At 34.1% G+C, this 12,114-nt stretch overlaps 1 protein-coding gene across 4 annotated transcripts in view; it reads right to left on the bottom strand.

The window, feature by feature from the left end:
• The window catches only part of FAF1 (Fas associated factor 1), a 514,818-nt gene that overhangs the window by 299,498 nt on the left and 203,206 nt on the right, over window positions 1-12,114 (bottom strand). For all 4 annotated transcript variants that reach the window (XM_053895524.1, XM_019449338.2, XM_053895535.1 and 1 more), the window contains one exon: window positions 6,389-6,480. In XM_053895524.1, coding sequence (XP_053751499.1) covers window positions 6,389-6,480 — 92 coding nt within the window. The remainder of the gene's footprint in view (window positions 1-6,388; window positions 6,481-12,114) is intronic.

Genomic DNA, 12,114 nt, shown 5'->3' with positions numbered 1-12,114 from the left:
TAGTAATAAAAAACCTCCCCCAAAACAAGAGTCCAGGGCCAGATGGCTTTGCAGGTGAATTCCACCAAACATTTAAAGAAGAGTTAACACTTATTCTTTTGAAGCTGTTCCAAAAACAGAAATGGAAGGAAAACTTCCAAACTCATGCTACAAGGCCAGCATCACCTTGATTCAGAAACCAAAGACCCCATTAAAAAGGAGAACTATGGACTAATTTCCTTGATGAACATAGATGCAAAAATCCTCAACAAGATACTAGCCAACTGGAGTCAACAATACATTAAAAGGATTATTCATTGTGATCAAGTGGCATTTATACCTGGGAGGCAGGGCTGGTTCAATATCTGCAAATCAATCAATGTGACACATCACCTTAACAAAAGAAAGAATAAGAACCACATGATCCTTTCATTAGATGCAGAGAAAGCATTTGACAAAATACAGCATCCTTTCTTGATAAAAACCCTCAAGAAAGTAGGGATACAAGGATCATACCTCAAGATCATAAAAGCCATATTTGAACGACCCAACGCTAATCTCATCCTCAATGGGGAAAAAACTGAGAGCTTTCTCTCTAAGGTCAGGAACATGACAGGGAAGTACACTCTCACCACTGTTATTCAACACACTATTGGAAGTCTTAGCCTCAGCATCAGACAACAAAAGGAAATAAAAGGCATCCAGATTGACAAGGAGAGTGTCAAACTTTCACTCTTCACAGACCATATGATATTCTATGTGGAAAACCCAAAAGATTCCACCAAAAACTTGCCAGAACTGACCCATGAAATCAGCAAAGTTGCAAGATATAAAATCAATGAAATCGGTTGCATTTCTATCCACTAATAATGAAACAACAGAAAGAGAAATTAAGGGAAAAATCCCATTTACAATTGCACCCAAAACCATAAAACATTTGGGAATAAACCTAACCAAAGAAGTGAAAAATCTATACACTGAAAACTGTAGAACGCTTATGAGAGAAATTGAAGAAGACACAAAAAAATGGAAAAATATTCCATGCTTATGAATTGGAAGAACAAATATTGTTAAAATGTCGATACTACCTAAAGCAATATACATATTCAATGCAATCCCTATCAAAAAAAAACACCAGCATTCTTCAGAGCTGGAACAAACAATCCTAAAATGTGTATGGAACCAGAAAAGACCCCGAGGAGCCAAAACAATCCTGAAAAAGAAAACCAAAGCTGGAGGCATCACAATTCCGGATGTATTACAAAGCTGTAGTCATCAAGACAGTATAGTACTGGCTCAAAAACAGACACTTAGACCAGTCAAACAGAATAGAGAACCCAGAAATGGACCCACAAATTTATGACCAACTAATCTTTGACAAGCAGGAACAAATATCCAATGGAATAAAGACAGTCTCTTCAGCAAATGATGCTGGGAAGACTGGACAGCAACGTGAAGAATGAACCTGGACCACTTTCTTACACCACACACAAAAACAAACTCAAAATGGATGAAAGACCTAAACATAAGACAGGAAGCCATCAAAATCCTCAAGGAGAAAGCAGGCAAAAACCTCTTTGACCTTGGCTGCAGCAACTTCTTAACACATCTCCAGAAGCAAGGGAAATAAAAGCAAAAATAAACTATTGGGAACTCATAAAAATAAAAAGCTTCTGCATGATGAAGGAAACAATCAGCAAAACTAAAAGGCAACCAAAGGAATGGGAGAAGATATTTGCAAATGACAGATAAAGGGTTGGTATCCAAAATCTATAAAGAATTTATCAAACTCAATACTCAAAAAACAAATAATCTAGTGAAGAAATGGGCAAAAGACATGAATAGGCACTTTTCCAAAGAAGACATCCAGATGGCTATCAGACACATGAAAAAATGCCGAACACCACTCATCATCAAGGAAATGTAATTAAAAAAAAAGGGGGGAAATACAAATCAAAACCACAATAAGATACCACCTCACACCTGTCAGAATGACTAAAATTAACAATGCAGGCAATGACAGATGTTGGCAAGGATGTAGAGAAAGATCTCTTTTGCACTGCTAGTGGGAATGCGAACTGGTGTAGCCACTGTGGAAAACGGTATGAAGTTCCTCAAAAAATTAATAATAGAACTACCCTACATCCCAACAATTGCACTACTAGGTATTTATTCAAAGGATACAGGTGTGCTGTTTCGAAGGGTCACATCCACCCCAATGTTTATAGCAGTGCTATCAATAATGGCCATTGTTGGCTAAGAGAACAAGTGGGAAAGAGCCCACTGTGTGTTGTGTGTGTGTGTCTGTGTGTGTGTGTGTGTGTGTATACACAAAATGGAGTATTACTTGACAATCAAAAAAGAATGAAATCCTGCCATGTGCATCAACGTGGATGGAAGCAAAGTGCATTATGCTAAGCAAAATTAGTCAGAGAAAGACAAATATCATATAATTTCACTCGTGTGGAATTTAAGATACAAAACAGATGAACATAAGAGAAGGGAAGAAAAATAATATAAAAACAAGGAGGGGGACAAAACATAAGAGACTCAAATATAGAGAAAGAACTGAGGGTTGCTGGAGGGGTTGTGGGTGGGGGGAAGGGCTAAGTGGGCAAGGGGCATTAAGGAAGATACTTGTTGGGATGAGCACTAGGTGTTATATGTAGGGGATAAATCACAGGATTCTACTCTTATAATCATTATTGCACTACATGCTAACTAACTTGGATGTAAATTTAAAAAAATACATACATACTGCATGACATTAAAAAAAAAAGAAGACAGAGAGCAATTCTAGACCAATCAGGAAATGAGGGGAAACACCTCAATAAGTAGGTGATGATCTTTTGACATCAAATTCAAAGCTGAAGATTTTTAGAGAAGGACTGATAAAGGTCCAGAAGTGGAAGTGAGGAGCAATAAGGACACATATTTTACCAGTTAGTCCACTGTTATGATGGCTGCTAAGGAAAAGCAATGAACACGGAGAAGGCTACAAAGAAACAATGTCCTCAGGAAGGCAGATTTCAGTCAGAGGAAGATGGTGGAGGGAATGTGCAGGGAAGAGGTTGACAACAGAAGGAATTTTGCTAATAATAAAATTAGTTCCACAGGGAATAACACAGGGTCCCAGGCATTGTAGAGGAAAAGGCTAGAGACAGATGTGAGCTATGGAAATTTTAGTGAGGGATGATATGAGAATCTTAAACTCCTTGTAGTGACCAGCATAAACAGCAGGAAGAGATGTAATGAAATTAGTTGTGGTACAATCAAATAATAATGTCCAGGCTGAAAGTGTTGGAAAGCAAGGTGGGGTGCGATTTCTAGGAATCTCTCTTAACCCTACAGATGAAAGTAGAGACACATAGGGAGGCTGATCTTACCCAAGTATAGAATTCATTCTTGATCCCACTCCAAGAAGGTCCATCTTACTATAAGTATACAAGGACACTGGGATTTACTGTTGACTCATATTAGCTATCTGTTAAATAAATAAAAATACTTACCCTTACTGTTTGCAAAATACTCTGACATCTTCTATTCTATTTGGTTTTTTAATGTGGGCTATAACCCACTCATGTCACTTTACAACCCATTAATGGTTTGTAATGCATGGTCTGCAAAAATTTTATGTTAGGCAATTACTCATAAGTTTACAATCTGTACAGAAACCTTTATGTTCTGAATCTTTAAAATATGTGTAAGCCCTTTTGAAATTGATGTGTGACCTTTACAGAGCTATAACATGCAAGCAAAACACCTGCATACACAGGAAAGTTATTTTTACCTTTTCATCTTTCATTTTTTTACTTGGTGGATTACTGTAAATACTCTTATCATTTGGATGGTAACTACTACCTTTTGCTATGCTATCATCCATAGATTTTCCACTGAATCTTCCCTCTCAAACCACACATGGCATAATTAAATAAATGGATACTTTTATTCATTCATTCCTTCATTCATTCCACAAACATTTGCTCAAGGTACTATGATGGAGAATGCTGGGATGGGAACCTAGTTTTATACAGAGGCCTGTTAGAGAAAGTAATGTTTAAACTGAGACTTGAAGGATGAAATAGAGGTACCCATATGAAGAATTGGGGATAAAGCATTCCAAGCAGTTAAAGGGACAGGTAAAGACATAAAGGGCTTGGGCCTATTAGAAGAATTAAAAGGAGGTTTCTATGGCTGCATCATGTAAAGTGAGGGTAAAAGGAAGGCTAAAGGTTGTAGAGGTGAACAGTGGGTAAATAATACAATGCCTTTTGAACCACGGCGAGTTTTATTTAAAGTGCAATAAAAAACTATGTTTTAACAGCAGAGTTATATAATTCAATTTATGTTTTTAAAAGATCACTCTGGCTGCTATGTGGAGAATGTAAGGAAGAACTCAAGAAAAATGCTGGGAAAACAATGATGAAGCTATTGCATTGATCCAGGCATGAGATGCTAATGGCTTGGACTAGGCAGTGGAATAAAAATACTGAAATGTGACCACAGTTGAGGTATATTTTGGAGACAGATGTTATAGCACTTACCAAAGGATTAGGTGTTATTTGAAATGGGAAAAGACTGGATGCCCATGTTTTTGTATTCATTAGTGGCTATACAGTGCTGCCATTTATTGGAGGGAAACTGATAGAGAAATGGCATGGGAAGAAAAACCAAGAGCCCCATTTTAAACATGTTAACTTAAAGATGTTAATAAGGTATGCAAGTACAAAAGTGAATTACCAATTTGGATAAATGAATTCACAACAGTATAACCTGGAAATATACATTCAGGAGCAATCAGAAAATTAATGGCATAGGAATATCAGAAATCATCTTGGGAAAAGAGTATACAGAAACTGAAAATATTGTTGGTAACAAAAGACTATGTTCAAATATTAGAACAGATAGCTTTAAGAACATTTTCAAAATAATCGTCTTTCTCTTTACAAACTACTGAAAATGCCATGTACAACTGATTCATATCCATAGGCTTCTCAGTAAATGAACAGATAAATGATACAGCTATATAAACTAATGCATTTTCGTGTTTTATTTCTGCCAAGGTTGTTGATTTACTCAGGCAGCACTTCTTTTTATTTTTTTAACCTATGTTTCAATTACAACAGCCATATAGCACCCACCAGGGGTCAGCAAACTATGCCTATGGGACAAATCTAGGTCATTGCCTCTTTATATATGGCCTGTAAGTTAAGAATAATTTTTACATTTTTAAATGGTTGAAAATTTTAAAAAAGTATTTCGCAGTATGTGAAATTATATAAAATTAAAATTTCTGCATCCATAAAGATTTATTGGAACACAGTAGCGCTTCACATTTTCACATATGGCCTGTGGCTCCTTTCACACTATGACACAGAATTGAGTAGCTGCAAGGGAGACTATATTGCCCACAAAGCCTAAAAGATTTACAACCTGTTTCTGTATAGAAAAAGGCTGCTGACCCCTAAAACAGTACATCACTAACTTAAACCTAAACCTATAAATACCTTGCTAATGTGAAATTCATGTAAATATCTTATTTAAATACTCAGAACATCTCCATATACCAAATGAACTCACATATAGATATTTACAAGCACAATGTCTACCAGAAGTCACTGACAAAGAACTGAACCAAAAATTGAAGATTCTATGTTTATGCCTAGATACTGAAATATCAAGTTAATAACTAGTATGAAAAGATTTGATAATTATTTCTACCTCAAACATCTAAAACTTTAGAGTTAATTCATTTCCTTTCCATCTGTCCCCACTTTCTCTGTCAAAGAAAAAGTGTATGAAATATTTAATACCTGAGGCTGCTGCTGGGTCCTTAAGAATAGCAACTACTGCCTTATAACGGCAACACTTTATGAAAATTCTTAAAATACAATTCATTCCATGCACTTCCCACTATCCAAGTAAACAACGATTCTCACCATTTAAATTTTCCAAATTTAAAAAATTTGCTATTATTATCTCTGTTCTATTATCAATATTTGGCATATATATATATACATTGTATGTGACTTCCTTCAGGTCAATAAGTAATTGTTTAGTACATTATTGTTCCAGGGTACTTAATGACACCCTATGAGGTTTGAGAAAAAAGTAAAGGCTCTCAAAAAGAATGCCAAACTAACTCCTATATAACAGTTAGAAATATGAAAAATATGCCATATACCGTTTTCAATTACATACCTAACTCATTCAAAACTACTGCTAGTTTATCATGAAAATGTTTTCACTTGAAAAACACTGTTTGCTGATTCTTTAAACTAAGTTACTATTTTACCAAAATCTACTTCTGTCATATGTAATAAAAACTAATAAAAACCATTTTTTAATACACCATTTTGTCAATTGTATAACTTCATATTCTTTTATTTTAGGCAATTAAGAAACTCACACTGTCTTCCACATCTCCGGTCTTCCAGCCTTTTAACAGCATTTTAGACACAGGTATCTGAAGTTCATTTTCTAGAATCTGTTTAATCTCTCCTGTATAAATAAGAAAAGACTGAATATTACTAACAAAATAATGCGATCATCACTTGTCTATATCCAGGGCTAGCTTTAATAGTAAGCATATGGTGCACAGTCAGTGACATTTCTCTGATGAATAAATAAAAATTTCCATAGTCCAAACTTCAAATCTTGATCAAATAAAATGTCCCTTTGAGAACTTAGGCTTCAAGATTAATTCTGATAAAAGACTCTACAATTAATTAACTAGTTAATTAACTGCATATCTTTTTAAAAGAAACAGTTATCAGTGATTGGGGGTAAATAATCTGTTTTAAACCAATCGACAATACCACTAAATGCTCAGCATGTGGTAGGAATAGCAGGTAAAGTATAAAACTTGAGGTATTATAGAAGGAAAGCAGATTTTGGAATGAAGATTTGGATTAAAGTCTTATCTTGAAAAAAATAAAATATCCATTCTTAGGTTTTGCATCATAAAATGGGGAATAATATTGCTATTCTTAACTATTTCCAGGGCCCAAAGATAAAAAGAGATAACATCCACAAAAGCAACTGAAAAAATAAAGCTAATGTACATAATCTAGAAGAAAACTTACATTGTTTTAAAGAGAAAGGCAACAGAATTTCAAAAAAGAAAAAAAAAATATGTTGGATAAATAGTCAGAGAAGGCTTTAATGAGAGAGAGAAAACTTAAACTCAGCCTGAAGGAGAGTTGGTTTATGAAAGAGAGCCAAACCAAAGGTTACTCTATTCAGTGAAGACAAAAGACTTAAAGATAAAAAGCAAAAATGAACATGATGCTAATGAAAAACAGTGAGGAATCAAAGTTTTCCCAGTGCCCCACAAATCATTTTTCAGGAATCAAGTCTACATGTAAATCAATCAGCTAATTTCTGGAACTATAGATTGTTGAATCAGAATGTACAAAGATTACAAGTATTTAACTTTTATTATGTTGGTGCTAGTCTATACTTTTAGGTTCAATCCCATTTGTAATAAGTGAATGAATACTGAAAGAACTGATTATGTCATATATTAAAAGAGGAAAAATAATTCCATGCTGATAAAGGAAAAAAATGGTGGCCGGTGGGGGGTGGGGAGAGGAAGCTTATGCTACCCAAGTACTATAGAAACACAGTTGCCAAAGTAAGCAATGCTACAATCAAAAACTTCATGGCCTTCGTGACATGGTTTTACTTCCCCAAAGAAAATTCCTATCTGGGCACTTTTGATTAGTGATTAAACATCACAATATATTTTACAAGCACAAACTTTATCAACCTTGGCCTTCAAAAACGTCACTGCTGATAAAATATTGTTCCGTTTATGGAAATAGTAGAAAAATGAGCCATACTTTTTATATCAAATACATATAAACATTGTATTTTCGCTTGTGGTTAAGGTTGGTATTTCTAGAACAGTACTTGTCTGGAACTGGGCTTATGCTCTTATAAGTCTGCCCAGTGCTTTCCTCTTAGAAACCGATCTTCACCTGACACCTTCCACTTAGACTCTTGGAGACACTCTTAGCATTCATAACCTAAAAGAAGTTTCTTAAAGGAAAAACAGAAAGAGATTTTAAGTTGAAGACCCAGTTACTCTTTGCAGCAAGCTTAGGTAACACATAAATAATTCCTGGTAGAAAGGAACAGAAAACAAAACCAGAATCTTGACAACAAACTGAGTTCCTCATATTTTAAAAATTTATTCTCTGTTGGTCTCAATTTCTTCTGTGACATGGGGATAATTATACTATCAACCCTTCATTGGGGTCAAATCACGTAAAGGCATGGGAAATGTTTTGTATCAGTATGTACCCAATATACACAAGGGACTATAAAAATGTTAGTTATTTTGATTGTATTAACTAAGGTAATACACACATAAATGTTTAGCATAGTGCCTGGCCAGTATAGGTTGTCAATAGACAGTAGTTATTGTTTCAGGGATATCTGAAATAATTCAGGTCAATGAAGCACTAGAATGCAGCAAGTTTCAGAGGCAGTATTCATATCTGGGTCTACCTGATACCAAAGATCTTAACACAACATAGCACTGACACTATAGCACCCTGGTATGTTACCTGAAAAATGTGAAGATAATATAGATGTCATCAAGAACAGTCCACTGAATTTGCAAACTGATAGGAGTTACTACCCAAAATATATAAAGAGCTCACAATACAACAGCAACACACACAATTAAAAATGGGCCAAGGTCCTGAATAGATATTTTTCTAAAAAAGATATACAAATGGTCTATAGGTACACAAAAAAGTGCTCAACATCACAAATTATTAGGGAAACACAAGTCAAAACCACAGTGAGATATCACCTCATGTCTATTAGAATGGCTGTTATCAAATGCCAGCAAAAATGTGGAGAAAAGGACACCGTTGGTGGGACTATAAATTAGTACAACCACTATAGAAAACAGCATGGAGGGTCCTCAAAAAATTAAAAATAGAACTATCATATGATCCAACAATATATCCAAAGGAAATAAAAACACTATGTCAAAGAGATATCTGCACCCTTATGTTCATAGCAGCATTATCTACAATGCTTCCAAAATATGGAATATCTTCCATATGGAATATCCAGTATCTTCCAAAATATGGAAGCAACCTAAGTGTCCACTGACAGATCAATGGATAAAGAGGTTGTTATGCATATATACATTTCAATATTATTCAATCATTAAAAAAAGGAAGGAAATTCTGCCATTTTTGACAACATGGGACCTTGAAGGCATTATGCTAAGTCAAAGAAGTCAGACATAGAAAGACTAATAATACTGTATAACTCAACTACATGGGGAATCCAAAAAAAAAAAGAAAAAGAAAAGAAAAGAAACTCAAAGGAAAAAGACCAGATTATAGTAACCAGAAGTAGGGAGTTGGGGAATGGGACAAAGGTGGTCAATGGTAGAACTTCCAGTTATTATACAAATAAGTACTAGGGATGTAATATATAACATGATGACTATAGTTAACATTACTGTATGCTACATTCTAAAGTTGTTAAGAGAGTAAATCCTAAGAATTCCTATCACAGAGAGAAAAAGCTTTTTTTTTTTGTATTTACATGAGATGATGGATGTTAACTAAGCTCATAATGGTAATCATTTTGCAATATATGTAAGTCATTATGATGTACACCTTAAACTTATACAGTGTTGCTTATCAATTATATCTCAATAAAACTAGAAAAAGTTTTTTTTTAAAAAAAGCCGTTGAATTCAATAGCATACTTTTCAAAATCCCAACTTAGATTATGATTTACATATAATAAAACTCACTCATGAGTTTTGATAAATATATACACCAGTGCAACCACTGCCACAATTAAGATAAAGAACATTTCCTATGTCACAAAAAGGTACTCATACCTCTTTGAAACAAAAACCTAACCCTACCCAACCATGGATCTTCTTCCTTCTTACTCTAAAGATGAGTTTTGTCTGTTATCTTTTATGTCTGGGTTCTTTTGCTCTGCATAATGTTTTTGATCTTCACCTATATTTCTGTGTGTACCAATAAAGTTCTTTTTCATTGTTTAGTAGTATTCTATTATATTGTAAGATAGGCAGCTTCTGAAATGGCTTTCAATGCTCTCCACCTCATGGTATGCATGTCCTTTGTAATTCCCTCCCTGTGAGCATGGGCTGTACCAAGTTACTTCTAATGAAGACAATATAATAATGGTGATGGGATGTGGACTTCTGAGATAGGTTACAAGACTACAGTTTCCATCTTCTTAGCACACTCTCTCTTGCCCTTTACTTGTTCACTCTGATGAAACCAACTGTCTTGTTTTGAATTGGTATATGGAGACAAACATAATAAGGAAGGGAGAGAAGCCTCCAACCAAGAGTGAGTGAAGAGCTGAGTCTCTCAGTTCAACAGCCCACATGGAAATAAATCCTGTCAGCAACCACATTAGTAATCGCAAAAGTGTATACACTTCCCTAATTGAGCCTTGAGGTAACATACTAATTGCAGCCTTTGTTACACAGCAGCAAAGAAAATACATATGGACAGAGCACAATGTTTATACATTCACCAGCTGATGACCATCTGGGTTGTTTCTGTTTTTTTTCCTTACTACAAAAAAAAGCTACTATGAACTTATTGTGAAAACTCTTTTGTAAATATGTGTTGATTTTTCTTGAATAAATACCTAAGAATGGAATGTTAGATTGTATGATCAACTTTATAAAAAAACTGCCAAACTTTTCCAAAGTGATTATACCATCATGCACTCCACCAAAGTTCCCGTTGCCACATATTACTATGAATAAGAACCTTCTTTTTGTATTTTAGCCTTTCCAGTGGGCGTGGTTTTGAACTGTGGCTTTAATTTATATTCCCTGAAGATTAATAATAACTAACAACACTGGACACCTTTTTGTGTGCTTACTGGCTATTTGCATGTCTTCTACAAAGCGCTGAATAGATGTTTTATGAGTGGACCTTGCATTGTTCTTGATCTTAGGAGTCAAGAATTTAGCCTTTAATTATGAAGTATTACATTAGTTATATGTTCTTCATCAATGTGCTTTATGAGGTTGACAAAGTTTCTTTCTATTCTTACTAGTTGTGAGTTTAGTTGTTTTGTTTTTTTAACAACATGAATGGGTATTAAATGCTTTCTCCTCCACCTACTGTAATGATCAGATAAATTTTCTCATTTATTATTCTAATATGGTAGATTACAAGAATAAATTATAAGCTGTTAAATAAGATTTGCTTTCCTGGCTAAACTTACTTGACCATGAGGTATATTATATACGTATGTGTATATTTTATTACATTTTACTGAATTCAACTTGCAAATACTTTGTAAAGGATTTCTCCGTCTATAATTGTGAGAAATATTGGTCTGTAGCTTTCTTTTACAATAATGCCTTTGTCTGGTTTTGGTATTAGAATAATGCTGATTTCACAAAATGAATTAGAAAATATTTCATCCTTGATTTATGAATGATTGCTAGTATTTCTTCCTTAAATATTAGATAGACTTTACCAGTGAAGCCATCTAATACCAGATTTTCTTTGTGGGAAGACTTTGATTGTCAATTCAATTTAAATAACTGATGTACATCTATTCAGATTTTATAATATTCTTCTGTCAGCTATAATTTGTACCTTTAATATAATTTTTATAGTTTCTTAAAGTCTGCCAAACATTAATTTACTGGTATAAATTTGTTCTTCATGTTGCCTTACAACCTATTTAATGTCTACAGGTTCCTTTCATTTCCAATATGAATAACTTTGTGGGTCTTTTGTTCTTATTCGCAGTACCAAGTAAATTATCAATTTTATTCATCGCTCAAAAAAAAACAGCTTGAAGTTTTATTTTTTGTTCATTCTTCTTCTATTTTCTGCTTTGTTAATTTCTGTGTGTGTGTATACACATATATAATTTGTTTCCTTCTATACTTACTTTGGATTTTATTTGCTCTTTAAAAAAAAACTTTAACAGCTTTATTATGATTGACATAAAATAAACTGCATATATTTAAAATCTACAATCTCACAAGTTTTGACAAATATATTCAAAAAGTAAAACTACCATCATAATCAAGATTGTAAATTTATCCATGACCCCTGCAAAGTTTTCTTATGCCACTTGGTAATT

Source organism: Panthera pardus, unplaced genomic scaffold, assembly GCF_024362965.1.
Source record: "Panthera pardus isolate Hobbes unplaced genomic scaffold, ASM2436296v1 HiC_scaffold_11, whole genome shotgun sequence".
Lineage (NCBI taxonomy): Eukaryota > Metazoa > Chordata > Mammalia > Carnivora > Felidae > Panthera > Panthera pardus.
Note: the sequence above shows the minus strand (reverse complement) of the source record. Positions and strands in the feature narration are given on the sequence as shown.